Source organism: Sarcophilus harrisii, chromosome X, assembly GCF_902635505.1.
Source record: "Sarcophilus harrisii chromosome X, mSarHar1.11, whole genome shotgun sequence".
Taxonomy (NCBI): Eukaryota; Metazoa; Chordata; class Mammalia; order Dasyuromorphia; family Dasyuridae; genus Sarcophilus; species Sarcophilus harrisii.
In genome coordinates, this window is record NC_045432.1 from 56,449,137 (window position 1) to 56,473,327 (window position 24,191).

Sequence of the window (24,191 nt, forward strand, 5' to 3'; positions counted from 1 at the left end):
ACTACAGTCAATGCAATGGCTCTTGCGGTCGAGCCTCTTTTCCAACTGTATCAGGTGCCCAAAGGTGCCTATCATTGTGCTCTGATCCAGTCCCTGATCTTGGTGCCCACAGCCTGGCTCGGCAAATTGTTTTCTAGGTAGGAAGAGGAATGAGAAGATTGCTCCAACTGTTCTTGCTTTCACTGAGCTGAATTAGGAGGGCAATTAGAAGTAGCAAGATAAGTACTGCTTAAACTATAAGTCTGCTGTGGTCGTGAATCACAATATATTTGGATAAGTTTGTTTTTATAAAAAAGTATCGTGGGGAAAAATCTATTTTTAAAAATATCATGGGACTTCTAAAAATACATAAATGTGTAAGATTTACTTTCTAAAAATAAATCTAATTTAAAATTTTCTCACCTCCTTTCCCCTCAGAAGTCTCTATTTGTGACTTTTTTGAAGTTCTAAAATGTCAGCTGCTAATTATAAGATAATAGACCAACTAAAGGCAGAACTCTATTCAAATGTTCTTGTTCAGTCGGTTTGAGTCTCAGACTACACGTGACAAATTTGACTAAATTTTTAGATGGCCTCATGAAATCGTTAACTGCTTCAATAGCTGTGTAAAATTTTTGTGCTCTTGGAATGAGACAAATTTCAAAAAGAACAGACTTACATGTAAATGGTTTTAAATTTTCCACTTTTACCACAGTTGGATAGGGCCACTTCAAATGTAAATGATACTGGCCGATTAGCATTTTCTTCATTCTGGGAATTTACCAGATGACTCCATGAGAGGACAGCTGATCTTGCTTGAATATTAGAAACCTAATAGAAATCATGATAATTGGGAATGAAAATTCAGGGTTCTGTTTCTTAAATAAAAATATGAAAAACAGTTCATCTTCAGGTTCCTCTATTTTGCAACCTATTTCTTCAGCACTTTGTATGTACCATCTGTGGTGCTGGGCTAGATGTTAGGGATTAAAAGAGCAAAAGAAATACAACTCCCGCCCTCAAGGACCCTCCACTGGGGAAGAGAAGAGAGAGAGGGACAATATGAAAAAAAGAAAGAAGTTCGTTTAGTCCCATGTCCTCCATCTGTGAGATTATTTAGAGAGTCAAAGCCCTAATCTCTAGTTGAAGTGAGCAGAGAGAGAGCCTCATACCATATTATTAATTTTTTCTAATTGCATGGGCAGTTTCGCCGAGGGGCCGGAAGCCTGGGGATACACCCAGCAGCTCAGCCTTGTGGGGAGATGCCAGGGGCTCGTGCCATCTGCTTCATCTGACCTGAGCCCTTCCTTCGAATCCCATAATTTCTAAACTGCCTTGACTCTAGCATGCTTCCTTGAGACAACAAAGAAATCGTGTTGGTTGTACTATTTAGAAAAGTCTTGAGCATATCTGAGGATATGAAATCCTCCTTTGTGTTCTACACACTGGTGTTCTTACAAAGTCTACTGTTGTACAAACTTAAAAAAAAGTGAACTTGATTAAAAAAAACAAACAACTGCCCACTTCCCTGTCTGGCCAGTCCTTCTTGGCCTTCTTTGCTGGCTCATCATCTACCCTCCCCCACCAATTGTGGGTGCTCCCTCAAGTTCTCTCCTTTCCCTCTGTACTCCTTCTCTAGTCTCTCCCTTGAGTTTCATAACCGTGTATCTCCAGTTGTCCATTGGCAACTGGAAACCCCAGAGCCCTGCCTAATATGTCTGCAACCAAGCACGCTCTCTCTCTTTCTCAACCTCCCCAGTTCTGTCAGAGGCACCACCATGCTTCCAGTGTCTCCATCTCGGTTTTATCCCGGTCTCTCCCCTACCCCGGACAGTCAGTTGTCAGCTCTTGCCATTTCTATCCTCACAACATCTCTGGCACCTCCCCCCCAGGCTCCCATGGTCTCCAGTCTATCTTGTCAGAACAGTCTCCTCACTGATCTGGTCCCCCCTACACACTGTGCCAGAGGAATTTCCCTTAAGTGCACATGTGACCAGGTGAGTCCCCTGTGTGATCAGCTTCCTGTTGCCTCGAGGATAAAACACACACTCCTCTGGTCAGCACTTAAAGTTCTCCACAAGTGGCTCCAACCTCTTTCCCGTCTCATCACTGGCCCTCCTGGACTGTCTGGTCCTGCCAACCCCGGGTTCTCCCCCGCGGCACGGGCCTTTGCGTCGCCTGTCCCTCCGCCTCGGCTGTCCCCTCCGCCTGGGATCCCCTCCCTCCTTACCTCTGGCTCCTCCAGATGCGGTTCAGTACCATGTTCTTTCCAGAGCCTTTCCCCACTCCCTCTCCCTGCCCTTTCTCCAGCTGCTAATGCCCCATTCCTCCCAGACCAGTTTCCATTGAAGACCGTGTGGTAGAGGCTTGTTTTTTTTTTTTTTTTTGTTAACTTTATGCTCATTCTGAATATATACGGATTTGTTTTTAAACGTACTTGTTTGTGCCCCTATTAGAATCTAAGTTAAAGGAAGAGGGATTGTTTCCTCCTTTGTATTCACATCCCCAGCATCAAGGAGAGATGACTAGAAAACTCTTCCACTACATAATTAAAGGAAGAAGCAAAATACTCTAGTCAAAAGCAAAGCATGCATCCGTGCAGACAAGAAAAGGTGTTTTTTCCTAGATTAATTTGGGCACTAATTTAAAGACATTATCCATTTAATTTAGAGCATTGTGCTTCATCACTTTAGATAATTTTTAACAAGGCATTATTATGATTACTATTTAGCATTTAAATGGTGCTTTGAAAATTGTTCACAAAATACTTTAAGTGTAGTTTTTTTTTTTTTTAAGGAAAGTAGGTCATTAGGAGTAAATTAAGGCAATTTCAAGTGATTTGTTCTAAGCTGCAATAAATATATTGTTCAAATACATCCAAACATTTGGGGATCTATTAGGATTGGGGCAGCTCCTTCCCATAGGTGGAAAGTCAACCCTTTTCTAATGCATGTAACACATAGTATAAAATATGAGGGGAAATATTTAAAATTCAACAGTCTGGTCAGGAAAAACCTCAGTGTTGTTTTTTTTTTGAATCGATAATTAACATTAATACTCAACAATTTTTGTTTCTCACTCTTGATCCAAGTCAATTTTTTTTTTCCTGCTTGTTCTTTGAAATGTAGAGAGGCAGTGAGTGAGATGATTAGGGGCAGAAGCTCTGTCTTATCCAGTTCTTGGAGTTAACATCTCATTTCTAATGTACTTTACAGTTTACAAATACCATAAACCTGCGAGGGAGATATGGCAATGTTTTATGTTTGAGGAAGCTGAAGTTTGGGGAAGGTGCATGACTTGGGGAAGGGCCAAAGTAGAGCATCCAAGCCAGATCCTTTTGACCCCAAGGCAGAATTTTTTATACTATAGCAATGCTGCCTCTCTATATGGCAGACGCAAAACATTTTCATTAAATAAGAAACAACTGTCCCTTTCTTTAACACATGCTGACTTTACAGCTTTGTGTATTTCACTGACGAAGAAAAAGCATGATCAGATTTCATGTTTGTCACTCTGCTCCTGGAAAAAAGAAACTAATTATTTAAAAAACCAATGAAAAGTAAGTCTGGAGAGACTGTTTAGCATTACTTACTATAGGCTTTCCCGTGCTAAAGAGGTCCTGTAATTCTTTAATTTCTTTTTGAGGTTCTAAGGGAAAAAAAAAAAAAGAAAAACAGAAACATATCATTAGAAGGAAAAAAGCAGCAGATGGTAGTGTATTACCTAATTATAACCACAAGATGGAATCAGATTCATTAGGAACTCCTCTTCACCAAAGGGCTTTTATTAATCATCTCATTGTCAGTCACACTGCTAGCCCGAAGTACAGTAGCGCAAAGTTTAAGAACTAAAAACAACCCTAAAGGAATAATAGTGTGGAAATCATTTTTAGTACAGAGGGACATGGTTTTCCTAATATGAGCATTTCTTCTAATTAACTTTAGCTAAGCAAAAAACTTTACATGAAGATAAAGTGTCAAATTAAAACACGTCTGTTTCTTATTACCCTTCATTATGCCTGGTTCATTTCCAATAGCGAGTGGAGTGGGATTAGTATTGGTAGTGTACTCAACCCAGGTTCACTTTTAAGAGAGATCGTATAAAAATAAATGTAAATCAGAGGATTTGAGGTTTATGGATTGTAAACACCCCAAACAAAATCCAGAAGAAAAAAACCCTCAAATCTCCAAAGTTCCTTTTTAGGCTCCGTGAATGTTGCCATTCAGTTCTCCAATAGCACTTTCTTTCACATAAAACTAACCGAGCACATACCAAACCCACCACGTTGGAGATAAAAATCCTGAAACGTAGAAGCCGTATACAACAGGGGCAGGTTTGTTTTTGTGGGTGGCATTGGTGGTTTGCTTTTTAAAGCCAAGGCAACACACCTGTATCCTCCTAATTACCTGTTTCTATTAGGATTATTTCAGGAGGGACTTCTTACACTATCAAAATAGTCATCCAATTTGCACATGTGAAATTAAAGGCCCCAACTGGTTAAGAGCAAATGAAAATTGACACCAATGAGGTTAATCCCCCCACCCCAATTTCAGAAAGCACTGGAAAACCTCCAGTGTAGACCATGTTGAAAAAGTCTGATGAACTTTTCAAAGGGTTACCAAGGGAGTCTTCATATTCTCTATAATAAGACAACAGAGGAATGAAATTGAAGTGAAAAGTACTTCTCCATGGAATCCTCTGAGCCACCTAGATACAACACATGCTATTCCAAAAGGGGCAGAGGGGCTCAAAAATTGTCCTTTGATCTGATATGAGGATTCAGATTTTCTGTCTCCTAAGTGAAATGTTTCCACTTTTATCATGAAAAGACAGAGATACAGTTGTAGATGATGTAAAATATTTTGACGTTGAATCTGTAAATGAATATTTTGGACTCCCATCTGGAAGCTGAAGAAAATTTCCACGCAGACCACAGGTTACCCTTCTGGCTCGGTAACAATGGACAAAACAGCTCTTAGTAGTGTGTTACACTTACGGTGGCTGTGCTGGTGCTCTCTTTATTTATTACATTAACTTTTTTTTTTTTAAATAGCCTTTTATTTACAGGATATATGCATGGGTAACTTTACAGCATTAACAATTGCCAAACCTCTTGTTCCAATTTTTCACCTCTTACCCCCCACCCCCTCCCCTAGATGGCAGGATGACCAACAGATGTTAAATATATTAAAATATAAATTAGATACACAATAAGTATACATGACCAAACCGTTATTTTGCTGTACAAAAAGAATCAGACTCTGAAATATTGTACAATTAGCTTGTGAAGGAAATCAAAAATGCAGGTGTGCATAAATATAGGGATTGGGAATTCAATGTAATGGTTTTTAGTCATCACCCAGAGTTCTTTTTCTGGGCATAGCTGGTTCAGTTCATTACTGCTCCACTGGAAATGATTTAGTTGATCTCGTTGCTGAGGATGGCCTGGTCCATCAGAACTTATTACATCAACTTTCTTTTCTCTCCCCCCCCCCCCCCACCAACAAACCCCAACAAGAAAAAGAAAATACTTCACATATTGGTCAATAGTGGCAACTTTTTGCTGTCAAAGTGTTAAAACTGGACATCCAACATCTTTTGTGATGCATATCAAACTAGCAAAGCACCAAGATGGATTCCTAGGCTGAGCCAGAGGAATGCAGAGGTTAGAGGCTACAGGGGGCACCACCTCTATGTCATTGTGCCGCTCGCTCTTGAAAATCCCTTCTGGGCCTGCATGCCATGACTTGAAGTCCTGATCTGACAAGTATGGCATGTTGCTTGCTGACATGACACTTTCTCTATGATCCCAATCTTAGGCCTGCCGCCTCTACGACACACTGCATGCACCTTAGTTCCTGCTTTCTGTAGTTAACTGGCCGAGTGGCCAAAAAGGTCAGGTGCTTCATTTTCAAAGTATTGGCAATGCCAATGAACTCTGTTCTTTGCTTTCCACTGTACCGCTATTAGAAAAGCACCCCAGCCCTATATTTTAAGAGCACCTTGTCTAACTCTTGTAGGGCTAGAGTAGCTGCAAGGGAGGAGCTGCTGCTCAAGGGGTCTCTGCAATGTGAAGGCCGCTCCTCTACCACTTTTCAGTTGAACTAGGAGGTCGCTTTTTTTAGTGTTAGCTCTTCCACCTGAAAGCAGCATCTGTCTGCTCCTCCATCAGGAGTTAGCAAAGGACACACCGATCTCTGAGGAATTCATTGTTTTATTGGACTTCTATTTTTCATTTCTCCTTTCAGCAATCGTTTGTCCTTCAGAGCAAGAATAAGCCTTAGGCAAATAACACTTCGCTTTTGTGTAACGTAATATTGGCATATCCATTATGTTATGTCATTTCAAACATTAGAATTTTATTACAGCAAGCTTTATAATAACATTCATTCTAAAATAACGGTTCTATCTCTTCTATTAGATCCTTCCTGCTTTGACCTTTTCCACATTCTGCAATTAAATTCAGGCTTCCTCACTCCTCAGTCATAACTCTCCAATGTTTACATTTTGCCAAGGCCTCTGCCGAGAATGTTTCTATCCCAAGATCTTTCCTCTCTCTGCTCTTTACAAGATGGTCTTGAGCATCACTTCTAAGCAGTGAAACTGGAGTGCAGGGACCTGAGGATTAGCAGCCCACTAACACGCTCTCCCAAAAGAAGGCTTGAGCATCACTGCATTACTCCTAAGTCAGATAAGCAGGAGCAACAACACAGTGCAGAGAGCAGATTTGAATGGCAGCTGCTGTACAATCCTTGCCACCGGTATCCCTACCACCAGCCTCATCCCCTCAACGTGAGAGAAAAGCACAGCAAGTTCACATGGCAACAATAACATGAGCTTTTAGTGACCGCAAAGAGATCTCAAGTTCTCTTACTTTACCCATGACCAACTTCCACCCCAAAGAGGGTCAATCACTTGTATAACATTACTCAAACAAAATTAAAATTGAGCTCTCTGTACTCAGAGACGAGTAATGACCTCTTCCATAAATGATACTAGACTGCTCACTGAGGCTATTTATCAAACATTTTCAACAAAATACCAAAGATATAGAAAAGGACCACCTGCACTGTCTGAGGTACACAGCAGTAAATACATGATGTGTTTTGGGCGAGGCTGTCTCATTCACACACTTTTTTTTCTTTTTTAATCTTTTGTTTCTTCTGTTGTTGAAAATAGAGTGTTTGAACCTTGCCACACCAGGCTGTGGTTCTCAGGTGCTGGAATGGGCTTATCAGTTCTACCGAAAGCAGGAGGAAGGTAGGGCTCTTCTAGGATGATATCATTAAACCTATATTCTCTGAGAGCTTTTAGAGGGATGTTCTTGAGGAGGGACGTGACATTAGTCGCCACGAGTTACCATCCTAGTCTAGTCTCCAAACAATACAAAATTCTTTCAAGAAGTGTTGGAAGTATAGTCCTATGTGGCCCTAAGTGTATCCCCTTACAAAATGAGATCTGCCTCCCTACATTGCTTTGCCTTTTGAAAAAGAACACTTGTAAGATTAGTAGTAAATTTTCCTATCCGATTATACAGTAAAACTTTAATTAACTAGGATGCTTAGGGGAGAAGTTTAACAAAGTTAAACAGAAAATCGTTTCTCTTTGAATTCTCGTTAAAACTGTTTCACAGCTTTAGTAATAAACTTTCTTCTCCTTTCTTATTTTATGTGTGTGTGTGTGTGTGTGTGTGTGTGTGTGTGTGTGTATTAATGTACCTTAAAATACAGTCCCTGGGAACAGCAGTAATAATCTACAATATGGTAGAAAGGTGTAAAATTTAGACTGAATATAGATTAATCCTAGAAAATGGCTTTTCTGAAACAACTCTTCACAACTAGTTTCTTTTAGAATCATTCCAGTCTTTTAAACATTGGGTAGATAAGAAGAGTCACTTAACATTCCTCTTAATGAAAAATTATTGTACTATAATAAATCTAATGACTATTAATGACACTTCTGGAAGCAAGCTATAACAAGATGTAGGGAGTCCCTATGTAAAGAAAGTCTGTTTATTTTGTAGCGAAGGATCCTTTTATAAAATGAATTGCCACATCCTCATTTGTTTTGCAAATTCATACTTCTACAGATACATATGTATGTTTATACATATATAATGAATTTTTGATCTCATTAACATGAGCAATTTCTTTTATTTGGGCACAGAACAACCACACCTTCTTTCCCTGCAACATTCCCATTCATCTGTTCCATATTTACCTATTGTGCTGAGGGCCTTCTTTTGGTTCTGTGAATATTTGGTGGCTTTCTGGGAAGCACCTGCTTTACTTACGTTATCTCATTTGATCCTTACAACAACCTGGGATGTAGGCGTTATTTAAGGCCATTGAACAAATGAGAAAACTGAGACTGAGAGAGGTTATGATTTTCACGCCATACAGCTGGCTAAGATGTTTGTGGTATTTGAATGTGGGTTTTCTGACCTCAGGTCTAGCACTCTTTATACTGTACCAAGTAGCAGTCTCATCTCCTTGGGTAGCTCGTCCAATCTGGTTGGGTTTTTCCTATCTAGATTACTAGGCTAACCTCAAGTAACTATGAAGCTCACTTATCATTTTCCAGGTTTGATCCAGTGACCAACTTATCAACCCTAAAGGACAATGGACGAATTTTACCATCTAAAGAGAAACCTTTTAGTTTTTGCATGTGACATTGTCAGTGACAACCAAGAACACTGTTGTTGAAATATATCTCTCTTCTCATTTTAAGCTTTGCTTAAGGGTGACACCTTTTTGGAGTCAAAGGACTTGGGGGTCAAATCCTTGCTGTGAGTGCTATAAATGGATAGAACCGTAGTCAGGAGACTACGGTTCAAGTCTGGACTCTAATGCATACTAGCTTTCTGACCCTGGGAAGCCATTTACCTCTCTCTGCCTCAGTTTCTTTTAGAAAATTAGGGACTTGCATTCAATGGCCTCCTAATGTCCATTCCAGGGTAAGAAAAATATGAATTGGTCTCAGGCAATGGAAGAGCTCAAAATGATTTTGAAAATCAAGGAAGAGAGGTAAAGGAAAAATTGGGAAAAGAAATAAGAGCAACACAAGAAAAACATTTTTAAAAAAATCAACAGCTTGATATAGGAGACACAAAAAATACTGAAGAAAATAACACCTTAAAAAAACCAGAATAGGCCAAATAGTAAAAGAGGCCAAAAGAAAGTCAGTAAGAAGAATGACTTGAAAAGCATAACCAGACAAATGGAAAAGGAGATACAAAAGCTCATTGAAGAAATTCCTTGAAAATTAGAATCGAGCAAGTGGAAGCTAATGCTTTTATGAGAAATCAAGAAACAATAAAACAAAACCAAAAGGATGAAAAAATAGAAGACAATGTAAAATATCTCATTAGAAAAGCAATTGACCTGGAAAATACATTCAGGAAAGATAATTTAAAAATTACTAGACTACCTGAAAGCCTTCATCAAAAAAAAAATCACCTTTCAAGAAATCATCAAGGAAAACTGCCGTGATACCTGAGAGCCAGAGGGTAAAATAGAAACTTAAATACTCCATTGATCACCTCGAAAAAGACATCCCAAACTGAAAACTCTCAGGAATATTTATAACCGAATTTCAAAGCTATCAGATCAAAGAGAGAATAATGCAAGCAGCCAGAAAGAAAAGTCAAGCTTCATGGAACTACAGTCAGGATAACACAAAGATTTAGCAGCATCTACATTAAAGGAATGGAGGACTTGGAATATGATATTCTGGAGGGCAAAGGAACTAGGATTACAATCAAGAATCACCTACCCAGCAAAACTGAGTATAATCTTTCAGGGGCAAAAATGGACATTCAACTAAATAGAACAATTTTAAGCGTTCTTGATGAAAGGACCAGAGCTAAAGAGAAAAACTGACTTTCAAATAGAAGACTCAAGAGAAGCATCAAAAGGTAAACAGGAAAGGGAAATCATGAGGGATTTAATGTTAAACTGCTTATATTACTACATGGGAAGATGATACTTATAACTCAGAAGAACTTTCTCATAATTAGAGCAGCTAGAAGGAGTGTGTAGGTACACACACAGAGCACAGGTGTGAGTTGAATATAAAAGGATGATATTTAAAAAATAAAATTAAAAGATGAGAATGGAATATATTGGAGAAAGGCAAAGGTGATAAGGAGGGGAGCTTAAGGGGAGTGAGTGAACCTTACTTTCATTAGAATTGGCTCAAAGAGGGAATAATATACACTCTCAATTGGGTAAAGAAATCTATCTTACCCGATAGGAAAGTAGGAGGGGAAGGAGATAAGAGAAGTGGTTATAGAAAGAAGGGCAAATTAGGAATAGGGTTAGACAGAAGCAAAACACTTCTGAGGAGGGACAGGTTGAATGGAGAGAGAGAATAGAATAAATGGGGGCAGGAGGAATAGAATGGAAGAAAATAGAGTAAGCAAAAGTTAACTGCACCACAGGAAAGAGGACCATGGATTTCTCAGATATAAGAACTCCCTAATGTAGAAATTCCCTCTACCCATACAAGTCAGCACCTTTGCAATTTGATTTTAAATTAAATGACTTGCCTAGGAGCTACAGAGCCAGTGTGGAGGAGAGGCAGGGTTTGAATCCAAGTCTTCATGGACCTAAGACCAGCTCTCTGTCCACTGTCTAGCCACGTACTAAGGCCAGGCCAAAACTGCTTCCTTATGACCCTTTTGTTATCCACTCTTGACCTGGAAGTCTTGTCTAGCAAATTCTGCCTAAGTTGGTTTTTTAAAAAAATAAATGGTTTATATGCTCTATTAGAACATCTCATTTCTGTCTTTTTTTTCTCTGCCCTTTTCTAAATTGCTCTGATACACAATTTTACAGACAAGCCATTAACCTATGTGTCTGTACAAATTCTCGGTCCAGCCAGCCTAATTATGGTCTTCTACTATCATATATTAAGTGGAAGCTGTGACCTGTTTCCAGCTGCCTGTTTGAAATGGAAAATTTTCAAACCACTTAGTGGAAATGGTTAGGTTGTCAATTTAAAAAGAACACAAAAGGAGAAGGGGACCATTTAATTATGGTGGTGTACATTAAGTGCCTCTCATCTACTGTATGTCACAGCTTGTCCATTCGGGCTATGTGCAATATTCCTCATTTGTGTAATGAAGACAAATTTTTACTAAGGATAAAAGGGATGTTCACTGTAGAAAATATACCCACAAATACTGAGCTGAAGGCTAAAAGGCTAATAGATCTTTGCCCTAGATGAATCGAGAATTCAAAACGCATAACATCATCTCTTTTCCTCGTTCATTATTTTCTTCTCCCCAGAACAATTATGTGCATCCTAGCTTGTGACGTCCTGGAAACACATTCCCAATTCTTGCCTTTGGTTTAGACTTTATTGGATGAGCTCTATAAGACACAAGACTTTTTACAAGGCTACAAAACTCGGCACCAGCACTTCAAACAGTTACCAGTGTTGTGGCAATAATGCATAATGAATTATTGGGGTTTCTTTCAGGCACTAAGTCTCTGGGTCTATGCTAATTGGGTGAGAGTTGCCTTAATGTGGAAAAGGTTAAAAAGATGAAAAAAAGAAAATGATGGGAATAGACATAGTTTGGGTGCAAAGAATAACAAATAGGACCACAGTTCATCCTCAGAAGGAAAGATGCTGCTGACTCCAGATAGCATGATTTAAATATCTATGCTACAATATATAAAGAGTAACAAAAAATAATAACACTGTGGGGATTGACATGGGGAATGATGCTACTGACCCACTGGCAGCACTAATGATAGATTTATACTGACTGCCTGTTGCCCTTTGTACACATTTGTGAGACAGCTGGCATTGTTAGGGTAGACCGTGGCTGTGGAAAATCACAACTGGTGTGTACACAAATCCAGCTTCTGAGCAGGCCTCCTAACACCACACACTAACTAAACAAGCAAACCAGTCATAACCGATGAGAAACGTAGTACCTACCAACATCAAAATGAGATGCTTATTTGGGCTTCTTATTCCTCAGAGAACCACCGATTTCAATAAAAGAAACATTTGCTTCAACAAGCACTCAGAAGACTCTGAATAGTTTGCTTAGAGAAAGTGATAGAAGTTCTTTTATCTGGCCTAATCCATCTTGCTCACTACTGAAGGGAAACTTTGAAATGGAGAATGGAAAACCACTTATTGATTGTCCACCTGTATCAGGGTCATAGCCCTTATCTCTAAAAGAGGGTCCCCTTTCATGGACTTGGGCTGAATAGCTCCTGATGAGGACGGAACTGTGAGAGAACAAGAAAAGAGTAGGTGGCTCCAGGTTGGAAACAAAATGTCATTACAAAGAACACTCCAGACTCACCTCAGACTGGGAAAGCAATGAAGTGAAAGCAGTGGTGATTACCAAAGCATCTCATTTGGGAAGTTCCTGGGAGTCAGAGACTTGGTTGGGAAGACACAAAAACAGTTGGGTTGCTGCCCGATCCTACCATGGGAAGCTTTTATGCTAGATGGAGAATTCATGCCAATGGTACATAATGAAATAGGTTTTCTGTTTGTGTGTGTTATTTAGACCAGGCTGACTGGGGCAGGGAGAAAGTGAGGGGAAGAGTCTGTGATTTTGCACGAGGCATTCTCCTGGCCCTCTATTTTCTATAAAACCATAGCAGTATCTGGGATAGTGACTAGGGATCCTGTAGCAGATACATACCCCCTTTCCCTGACAATCTCTCTCTCTCTCCCTCCCTCCCTCTTCCTCCCTCTCTCTATTTCTCTCCCTTCCCCCACTTCTCTCCCCCCCCCCCCCACAACACCTACAATTATAACCATAAACCTTAATGCTAGAGAGTAGTTTTCCCTTTGCAATATAAATTCAGCATGTGGGCAGTAAACAGCAAATTGTTTATTTTTCAAACTCATAAGGTCTTTTTTCCCTTTTCCATAAAAGTTCATTTTCCGTGCAGTTTGTCTTTGTTGTGTTTAGAGAGCATTCTTAGGTTTTAAAATTCTCCTTGGAAAACTAAGTGGCTTCTATTTGTACCACCTGGGTGTGACATTCCAATCCTGCTGACTATCATTACACAGCTCCTGTCCTTCCCTGGAGCATGAAGCACTCTAGCACTGACAACTTGCTGAACTGGATAATGTGTTAAGGCTTTGGGAAATGGTAGTTATAAATCAAAAATCAAAACATTAGCAAATCTACAAAAGCTTGGGCCTAACACTAGCAAATTAATGGAAATTCCTAAATTAACTAGACCGTTTTATGGATTGGTTAGGATCTTGGATTAAATAGGAACTGATTTTATTGGATGACATTTTTTAAAAAGGACAACTTGCTGAAGGACATTTGGCAAACTTTTACATGGAGATACAATACATTTTCGATATTTTCCAAACACCTTTTCAATGAAAGGAAAAGCGAAGTTCCACATATCTCAGTTTTGCAAAATAACCTTATTTCTTTCTTCCTTGCCAGTGTGAGATTAAATAGTCATCACGTAATGAATGTATTCCCATAACAGACTAGCTTTGGGTCTTCCATTAAGCCAAACCTATTTGTATTATCGTATGGCTCTACTTCAGTAAATCAATAACAGAAGACAAGCAGCAGAAACCATGTGTACTCATTGCTGGCATTTGCTGCCACATCAAGTTGGGGCTAATTAGTGTGAAACTGTAAGTTCCCCACGCTTTTTAAAAAGCAGGTGAATTGTGGCTCTGTGTTTCTAATACAGCTCAAATGGTTCATCTCAGAAAAACCATTTAGAATCAGAGTAAAAAGGACTGAAAAGGAAAATGTTTGAAGATGCATTGTGGTTTTCAATTTGTTTTTTTTTTCTTTTGAAATAAGGAAAAAAGGCTGATCTTACCTTCAGCTTTTGCACCTTCTGCTGGGCTGTCCTTTGCTTTCCCACTTTGTTTCTGCTTAACAGGTTCTTCTACAACATAATGTCCCTTTCCATATCCATTCTCAACATTAGCATTGTAAGAACTGTGAACTTTAGATAGCGAAGAAGGCGGGATGCCAGATTTGTTGTTGTTATTGTTATGTCCAATAGCATGTCTGTCTTTTATTCTCTTCTTCAAGTGCTCTTGCATTTTACCCGTTCTTTCATCACGAGGAATATAATGCGTTCTTCCATGGGAACGGGATTCTAAAACAGAGCAGGGTCATACTGTTCAATCAGTGTTTGAGACCTCTTGTTTACATAACCAAATAAGGACCAAGGCTGATAGAAGGGACACTTTAACTTCTAGAATGGTTCTCACTGTTTCAATTTTGATCCCATGCTGGGATTACAGAGGGGAAGGAAAAATGTCTATAGGAACATCAAGATGTGACCTCACTTCTGAAAAGAAAGGCCTAACCATGACAGGGAATATGGCTTCCAAGAGCCTTACAATTTTTACCACTATATATCCCTAAGAAATAAATTTTTTTAAAATGATTGCCCATCATGGTTTTGTAGAGCCATAAAGTAAAAAAAAAGTAGTACCAAGTAGAACTTTCAGTGAGGTACATAATCAATGGGAATTTTCATTCAAGACACACACACAGTTGCATATAAACATTTTTTCATTTATGTACAACACGCGATAATTATTTGTTGAAGTCTTACCTCTCTCTTTACTTTTTGGAACAAGTATCCAAGATAAAAGGGACCGATTGCAACAAACTGAAACTATTTTCTACTAAGAACAAACAATCTTACCATAATCATGGTAAATGCGTGGTTGTGGCAGTGGTGGTGGTGGTGGTGGCGGTGGCGGCATTGCATGTTGGTGCATATACTGGGGTGGATGCAATTCTGATCCTGGAACTGGGGGGTACATTGGATGAGGAGGATGGGCAAGGAGAGGAGGATGTGGATGCATGTAATGTTGCAGATGTGGAGGAGGATGCATGGAAGGGTGGTATTCGGTAGAATGTGGCAAAATTACAATTTTTCGAACTCCATTTTCTTCCACCACCTGAGACAAAACACAAGATTATATTGATTATATAATAAACACAAGAGAATAACAAGACATGATTTCACATTATTTTTCTTATTAGTCTTTAGATTTATCATCATATATAGCCTTTACCTGTGAGAAACTTGCTTAATGAGAAGTATACTAACATACAGGAACTTGTTTTCTTCCCTTTGAAAGTTCAGGTATTAAAGAAGTAGATCTCAGGCCCACACCACAATGCAGTGCTTGACAAAAGGCAATTCTTTAATGAAAGCAAAATATACTACAGTGACTTAATTGGAGATATTCCTAATTTACTAGGCAGAAGGTATGACTAGGTCATTAAGGCAGAATCAGGATGCTGGGAAGCAGAGCCAATTCAGTCAAATGAGCAATGCCCATTCAATCAACCACAAAGCTTCCCTACTAGACGCCAGAGTCCTTGAGGGAAGGGGCTTCTTGTCTAGCTCTGCATTCCTCCTTCCACAGGACCTAGGGACAATACTGCTTTATTAAGGAAAGAATAAGATAAAAATAATGCTCTCTAATTAGTCTGACAGCAAAGGAACACAGCTTTTTGATTGAGTTGTCTGCTTTAAAAAATACAGCAGTCGTTTCTGGTGGCCATTAAAAATGGATTAAATTTCCTTTGGTTCCCTAAAATTACACAAAATTAAAATGAATTAAAGTACTCTCCATTTCTGACAAATTAAATTTACTAGTGGAAAAAATAAGGAAAATGGTGATTATATTTCCAGACATCAAAAGTAATGGTTATAATATTACCAATAAACCTGTTGAATCTGAAGAACTGGCTAGAAATGATTTTATAAATAAGCTACTGAACCTCATAGTGATCTAGGCCAGGGCTGCTGGGATTGGGGAAAGAGCGAGATGGGAGGGGAGGGAGGGGAAAAGAAGGAAATCTGGATATAAGGATTCCTGTGTATCTGCATAGCAACTAATGTAGTCTATGTCTTATTAGATATTTTACTGTGTTAAATCCTTCCCAATGACATTTTAATCTGATTCTAACTGACTTTGGGCTCACACTAGGGCCTGTATTTAATGCCTCAGCTTTAGGCATCTCTTACTGTAAGATTCTAAGTGGCACAGAGGGTGCTCATTTGCCTCGGTAAAAGGACTTTCCTTACCTGTCTGTTTCCTGGGCTGCAGATCTATCCCTACTACTGTGACCATTTTACAGTATTTTTTCTCAGCCTCATCCAATTAGGCTTTTCTCATTAACTAGAAATGAAGCTTACTTACTACCTCGGGGAATCTTCAGACGACCATTATCAAGCTATGAATATGACTGTATCGTGATATACAAATTTCCAACAGTCACATATAGAAATACCATTTGTTTGGTTTTCCAAGTAAGATCCTCCGCTACAAGCATATTTAGTCTGTCTTTAAAGTAAAACAAGATTCACAGCATTTCCTGTTCAACTAAACAGGAATTACAGATGTGGAAATTGTAGTTACACCAAAATGAAGTCTCACATTTTTTGTGACAATAAGAAAGTGACGATCCCAGAGAAAGTTTAGCAGAAAGAAATGTCTCTGACCGATCATCCAGACACTTCATATTTATTAATATAATTTTGTGCAATCGTGTGTGCACACATACACACACGCACAAAATCTCTATACACATTTGAAAAAACTTTGAAGCTGTATGTTTCAAGAAACTAATTTCCTCCAACCATATGGTGACATGGCTCAGAGATCAACAGTATTGCCCTGCTTTCTGAATGCAAAGGCCAGGCTAAATTCCTGGAGGACCCCCCTTCCCCTGGCCCCACTGGCTCACACAGCATACATTGGCACACTGCCCCCCTCCTCACTTCTAATAGGACTTTCAGCAGGAATATTCTCTCTACAAATAAGAAGCACAGGCCTTCCTTTAGGACACATGCAGCTTCTGACTGCTCTGCAAAGCTTACTGCAAGGAACAAACTTGTGGAAACATTTGTCTCCGATTTCAGAGGTTTTTAATCTGAACTCTGATTTCTCAGTTTACTTGGATTTCTTCTTCCTGGCAGATCGCATAAATGTCTGCCTCCAACAGTCTTAATGGCAATCTAAGCCCTATGGCTTACTCATGCAGCCACTATGAACCCTATTCTTCCACCTGCTTTGGGCTTTCCTGGGAATCTCCCCCATCTCTTTAGACATCTTTCTCTCTCTGGCTAATGTTATTAAAACTTGGAAAAGGCATTTAATATATAAAAAATAAGTTATCATCATAGATTAACAAGACTACGTATCCAGTAATACCTTAAATCAGGGGTGGGGAAACTTTTTTCTTCCAAGGGCCATTTGGATATTTCTGATATCATTCTTGGGCCATACAAAATTATCAACTTAGAGAACTCAAGCAGTGGGAGGTGGTTGTTTTGAGCTTTCAGCTCATCACCACCTGCAGTTGCCTTAGCAAACTATTTCACAGGCCTTACATGGCCCTGGGATCAGATGGTCCCCATCCCTACTTTAAATGAAGACTTTAAGTATAAAATAAAATCTGACTTCCGATAGGAAACCTTTCACTGGGCAGGTGGGAAAAAACAAAATGTGATCTTTAAGCATAATAAAAATATTAGCATATCAAGTATTAGAGAGCTTGGACCACTACCCTCAAGGGCATATTGAGATTATCTTTCCTTTTTTTCCTCCTATGGTTAGCTATTTAATAGAATAGAATAGAATATTAGAATATAAACTAGAGTAGAAAGAATATTAGATGTTTTACAGAATTGATCTTTTTAAAAATTAAATTGAGATGATAAATTCCCCTTGAGGGCAAGGCCTGATTTTCATTACTCCACAAAGGCCTACCACAGTGTCTTAGCAATCAGTATTTTTCGAATGAATGAATAATCAACCCTAATTTCTTGACACAAAGTACCAAATAAAATCTTATGACATACCTGAGACATATAACCAGGAGGAACAAATATCGGTGGCATAGAGCCATTTAGTGACATCATTGGGACGTGAGCTGGTCCTAAAGCAGGATGATTAAAACTGTCAATAGCAACTCAACACAGGATCATATCATTATAACATCCTTACACATTATTTTTTCTGATTAAACTACAAATATATTCCCTAACTAAAGGCCAGGATTGTGCTACAGAAAATAGGGTGCTTCCAGGCAATGCTGTTAGTTCCAAAATCTTAAAGGACTTTAAATTCTAGGTCATTTCATTGCTAGCACCAGAGTCCTCTTTATAACTTAATATGTTATTATTTATAAATAGCATATTAATAAATAAAAGATCCAATGCTAGTCATGGAACAAGTGCCAGAATTCAACTGTACTTAGCCTTCTTTTATGAGTGGTAGTGAAATGGAAAGAACACTGTGCTTGGAAGTCAGAATACTTGGTTGGGAGTCCAGAATCAGGACCTATTTCCTTTAATTAGCCATTTGAGCATGGACAAGTCACTTAAAGTTCTTTAAGTCTCAATCTCACCTTTACAACAGAGATGGTCATACTTGTATTGTCTACCTCACAGGGTTGGTGGAAAGAGAGGGTTTTGTAAACTATAAAGCCCTTTGAATAATAAAAGGTCCAATTTTCAATTATGAAAAATACACATATTCCTATAACATCTAGGAGAAAATGACTGAAAATGTTACAAAACACGGAGACTTAAACATGCCATTAGCCTCATCTTCAACAGAAATAGTGGGTAAACTAGTGGTTAACCCTAAGAATATGAACTCTATCTTTGTTTGGAAATGCTAAAATGGTAACATACCCATAACAAAAAATTTTTTAATTACTTAGAGTACTTATAATCAAAATAAAAAACTCATATACAATAGGAACACTATATGAGGTTTTTAGTGGAGTCACTGTAGTGACGTGTGGTATCCAAGAAAGCAAATGTGATCTTAGGTTCCATTAAGAGAGTCCAAGCATCTGGGGATATGGAGGAAAGAGTTCCAATGCCCTACTCTGAGCACGCCCCAGCTACAATAATGGGCTCAGTGGAGGGCACCAATAAGCTGAAAGGTTTTCAAAAGAAAAGGGTGCGGGATCAAGAAAGACCTCCAATTCCTTCTATATGGGGATCACTTGAGGGAAATGAAGAGTTTACCCTGGAGGGGTGGGGAAGAACATGAATATGAGGCTGTCTTCAAATATCTGAAATGGGGTCCTTTAGAAGAGAGATTAGATTTGATCCGATTGCCACCAAAGGACAGGACTAGGAACACTAAGCAGAGGTTATGGAGAGACCACTTCCTAACAATGAGAGTTGTTTCAATGTGGAGAATGGACTGCCTGTGGAAGGAGTGAGATTCCCATCAATGGAGGTCTTCAAGCAAAGATGGATGATTACTTATGGAGGGGTAGCAGAGGGAAAACATTTGAATTTGACCTTGGAAATAAATAATGACTTCTGAATTCGCTTATTTCAACTGTCTTAAGTGCTTGGCACAAGGCGGGTACATAAAAATACTTGCTGACTAACTGACCTTAAGTACCTTTATCTATCAGGGCCATAAACCCTGGATATTCTGCTACTACTAATAAACCTCTAACTAAGGTATATATGTTAACCCCATATTGATTCAACAGTTCTGAGAACAGTTACTGAAAACATAAATGTTTCTAAAATCTTTTCAAGCTATTAGATTCACTATATTTGATTTCATTCAAATGCCCCACATTTGACGAAACCGTCATTTACCTTGGATACACTGAACGTGTCCATCCTCAGTTCTGATGGTGAAGGTTTCTCCAGGATTGACCTGTACCAATATAACCTACAAAAAAAAGAGCTATATAGTTAAATGCATTTGTCCTTAATGACTAGAAAAGAGTTGATCTTTATTTTTTTGAGGTTCTTAGGAAAGTCAAGGAGGTCCACTGGAAGCAATCCAGATCTCTAGGGAAGAAGCCAGGCAAGTCAAATTAGCCCGAAGAAGAAATTCAATAGATCAATTCCTTTCAATACATACAGTTTCTCCCCCTTCCTCATCCCAGCCTTGTTGACTGCACCTCTCCAGCCAAAATTTGGAATCATAATAATTCAGGATACACACATGAGAATTTCTCATCAGAAAACAAGTGCTGAAAGATGTAAAGGCCAAATGTCAATCCATTTTGGGCTCCAGAGCTCCCAGAACACTTGATGACCAGTATACTGAAGACTATACTGTCACCTTGTATATTTCCTGTACTGCGTCAGTAGCTGTGACAAATGACTAACACAACGGACACTTATCAGCGCCCTCCCTATGTAAACTGGTACAGCTGGTGACCAAAGAAAATGTAGTTGGATGATGATTTCAACAGTCATTTTTTCTATTGCCTTCTCCTTAATGAGCTGATATCAAAATTAAAAGCTTGAATGGACCCTCTCTAGATTTCACTGCAGTTTCAGTTGTTAAAATACATTTTATTGGTGCCTTTTGTCTGTAACAACAGAGTCCCTTCTCATTTGTTTCGTTCCCATTCCAACGGCAACTTCCCTTGTGCCAATGTAAAATCAGCAACAAAAGCATTCAATACAGAAAACTTGAGCTGGAAATGTATCCAATATCTTGTCCTAGTAGTCCCCCCGCCCCCATCTTTCTGCCGTGAGTAGATTTCATTTCATTGTAGGTAAGAAGTGAGGGCCTTTCAATCTATGTATGAAGTTGGGTTTTTCTTGAATGGTTATATATCACCCAGTGGTTTCAAACTCAAATAGAAATAGGGGCCATTCATTTGTATATGAGGAGTCCTGCAGGCTGCATACTGACTGTTTTAAAATGTAGTATTACTATGTTTTTATTTATTTTGTTAAATGTTATTTTTATTGTTTTTGTTTATTTTGTTAAATATTTCCCAACAACATTGGCATCCGGTTCGGGCAGCACTGGAGGCTGCATGTTTGAGACTTCTGATGAGCTTCATGATGGGTCACTACAATTATCAATTAATCAAACCAACAAAAGTAAAGTCTAAGGTATTTTGGATTTGTAAAATGATTACAATTGGAAAGTACCAGTTGCTAAAATCACTGTTGTTCAAAATGGCACTTTAAACATAAAAACTTTCAATTTAATAACTATGAAATTGTCTGAAGGAGAAAGTCAGCTATGTTTCTATACAGGTACTTTGGTGGCATAGCAGACAGAGCCTTGAATGTAAACTGAAAGACCTGGGTTCAAATCCCGTATCACATACTTCCAAGCTTCATGACTCCAGGCGAGTCAGTTAATCTCTCTGAATCTCAGTTTGTCATCTGTAAAATGAGGAAAAGAGCACTTGCCTTCCAGAAGGGTTGTGTTGCAGGGATCTAATGAGATAACATACAAAATACACTTTTGTAAACCTTAAAGTGCTAAAGAAAGGTTTACTATCATTTTTATATCCATGATATCAGAAGAAAGTTAAGGTGATTTAAAATTTCAAGAATGAAGATCATCATTTTTGATCTGATCATGGAAGTCTAAGATAAAGGCCACATCATTTCGGTAATGCTTTAATCTCAGATGATGACAGAAGTAATCGTCCAGCCTGGAAGGATCGACTTTTCACACCAAGTCAGACTGCTTCACCTATGAATAAAACTCAAAAGGACTAATCAAGTATAATGGAAGGAACTCAGAATTATCAATTGTGGGTTCTGCTCCTAGGTACCTCGCTGGCAAGGACACTTCACTCCTCTGGGCTCCAGATTTCTCATCGATAAAATAAAAAGACTAGGATTCATTGATTTCCGATGTTCCCTTCACCTACAAATTCTGGGAGTTTGATCTTTAGCCTACTCATCTTATCAATCGACATAGTTAATTTTATTACTATTTGGGGGATAAAGGGCATTGGGATAAGAGAGGAAGTTATCCCATTATCCTTTATTAAAGGACATTTTCTTCTAGACAAGCAAAAGTTGGTTTTAGAAGTCAATTTGACACAAAGTATTGTTTTTTTATAAACATTTAGCCTTCAGAAGACTGCACTACTATTCTGTGAATGAACCTATTATTTAGGTAACAAAAAACTTCCCTGGTAAACGGTTCTCTTAATGCATCTTTGTTTTATGAGTATAAATTTTATTTTCAGTAAAATTATCTAGTTTGTCAGCTGTTCAAAATACTATGATATCCAGCCAGTTCTATAGAAGAGGCATTATAAAATAGTAGAGAGTGTTTTGAACTTAGAGTTTACTTATTTATGAAGTGAAAGGAGTGAATCACATGATTTATGAGGCCCCTTTCAGCTTTAAATTTATGAATGGTCCATGCTGAGTCAAAAACCATTTAGATAACAACATAGAAAACATCGTCCAAGCACATCTCTTTCTCTAAAGGCTTTGGTCACCTTATTACAAATAATATGGTTTTAAAATCTTATTCTTATTTAACTGATGTCTTTTATGGCATAGTGATATTCCATCACATCCACGAACCACCGATCATCTAGCCATTCCCCAATTGACAGGCTTTGTTTTTAGTTCTTTGCTACATCAAAAATGTAATCCTACAAATACTGGGGTAGAGATGTGAAGCCTTTGTTTCTGTCTTTGACTTCCCTATCTGAAGCTTAGTGGTGGCATCTCTGGGTCAAAAGATATGGACATTCCAATCACTTTTTTATTGCATAATTCCAAACTGCTTTCTAGAATGGCTGGATCAATTCAGAGTTCCACCAAGAGTGTGTCTGTCTTCACAGACTCTGCAACACTGATCATTTCCACATTTAATAATCTTTGCTTGTTTGCTGAGTGTGAGGTGAGATCTCTAGAGTTGTTTTATAATTTATATTTATTTGTGATCTGAAGCAGTTTTTCGTATGCTTAATAGTTTGGGATTCTTCTTTTGTGAAGTTTGTTCATATTTTCTGACCACTTATCCAATAAGTAATAGCTTTTGGCATATTAATTTCCTATATGTTGAATATTAGATCCTTATTAGTGTCAGTAAAATGTTAAAAACAAATACATGTATATGTAAATATCACATATACATACACACATTTCCTATGAATATTTTTGAATCACTATTTTTGACATTTAGGGCCACCAAAGCTTTTTATATATTTTGACAAGGTTACACATGAGTAGATGGAACCAAAGAGAGGTCTTTGAAAATCAGTGTGGCTAATGATCAACAATGATAAAGAAATGATGACTTAAGAAGCACCAAAGACACGAGCTAATTGTTGGGACACGCAGTGCTAAAGAAAGGGTTATGATTTCATGTGTCTCCATATAGAGTAACAGTTATACTAGGCTTCAAAATAACCAAGTGGTTATTTTAATTTAAAAACAATACCTATTCTCTCACCTGTTGCATGCTATCCCCATTTACCATGTGAGGTGGAAGAGGCATGTCATTCATTACGGGTGTAGGTTCTAAAGCAGGAACCTGTTCAGCCATAATATATAAAGGGACTGTTTATTACATGGATTAGCCTGTAAGAAGAAATGAAGTTTTACGTTAATGAAATGAAGTTCATATTTCTTTATCAACAAATCACTTTTCAAAGTACTCTAGAAAGAAGTAGTCATCTTGAAGCAATTTGGTTTCCATACAAGTTTTACGAAAATTGCTCGTATAAGTAATAACAACACTTTATAGAGGGTTTTAAAAGGTCACACGTTACAATAAGTATACACATACATTTACATGTACGTATGTATATAGGTATGTACATACACACATATGGGAAGGTAGGTGGCATGGTGGATAGAGTTCTGGACCTGAAATGAAGACTTATCTTCCTGAGTTCAAGTCCAGCTCCAGACATTTCCTAGCTGTGTGACCCAGAGCAAGTCACTTCATCCTGTTTGCCTCAGTTTCCTCATCTGTAAAATAAGCTGGAGAAGGAAATGGCAAACTATTCCAGTATTTTTCCCAAGGAAATGCCCAACAGGGTCACAAAGAGTGGGACGCCACTGAAAGACTATATAAAATTTGAGCCTTGTAATCTGTGACCTAGGTACAAATGTCATCATTGGCGACCAATTACTCAAACATTAAAGCACTTTCTGTGTATGAAGAGGCACTGTGCTAAGTGCTAGAGATAAAAAGACAGAAATGAAACATTCCCATTTCCAAAAAGTTTACATTCTAGTACATTCAACACGTACACATGCATTCATACACAATACATACTACAAAAGGGATACAAGGTTATTTTGGGGGAGGAGAGGCCTGGAAACATTACAAATCAGGAAAATTTTCATTAAGAATATCACACTTAAACTGTGTCTTGAAGGAAACCAGAGATTCTAGAGGAATAAAGGAGAGGAATACATTCCAAGCATGGGGGACAATGA

At 38.4% G+C, this 24,191-nt stretch overlaps 1 protein-coding gene across 5 annotated transcripts in view; it reads right to left on the reverse strand.

Moving 5' to 3' along the window:
• The window catches only part of LOC100932920 (fibronectin type-III domain-containing protein 3A), an 80,191-nt gene that overhangs the window by 29,840 nt on the left and 26,160 nt on the right, over positions 1-24,191 (reverse strand). For all 5 annotated transcript variants that reach the window (XM_023507039.2, XM_031944904.1, XM_031944901.1 and 2 more), the window contains exons 2-8: positions 23,197-23,324; positions 19,611-19,686; positions 17,838-17,914; positions 14,661-14,919; positions 13,818-14,102; positions 3,572-3,627; positions 659-810 (exon numbers count right to left, since the gene is read on the reverse strand). In XM_023507039.2, coding sequence (XP_023362807.1) covers positions 659-810; positions 3,572-3,627; positions 13,818-14,102; positions 14,661-14,919; positions 17,838-17,914; positions 19,611-19,686; positions 23,197-23,289 — 998 coding nt within the window. In that variant the 5' untranslated portion in view covers positions 23,290-23,324. The remainder of the gene's footprint in view (positions 1-658; positions 811-3,571; positions 3,628-13,817; positions 14,103-14,660; positions 14,920-17,837; positions 17,915-19,610; positions 19,687-23,196; positions 23,325-24,191) is intronic.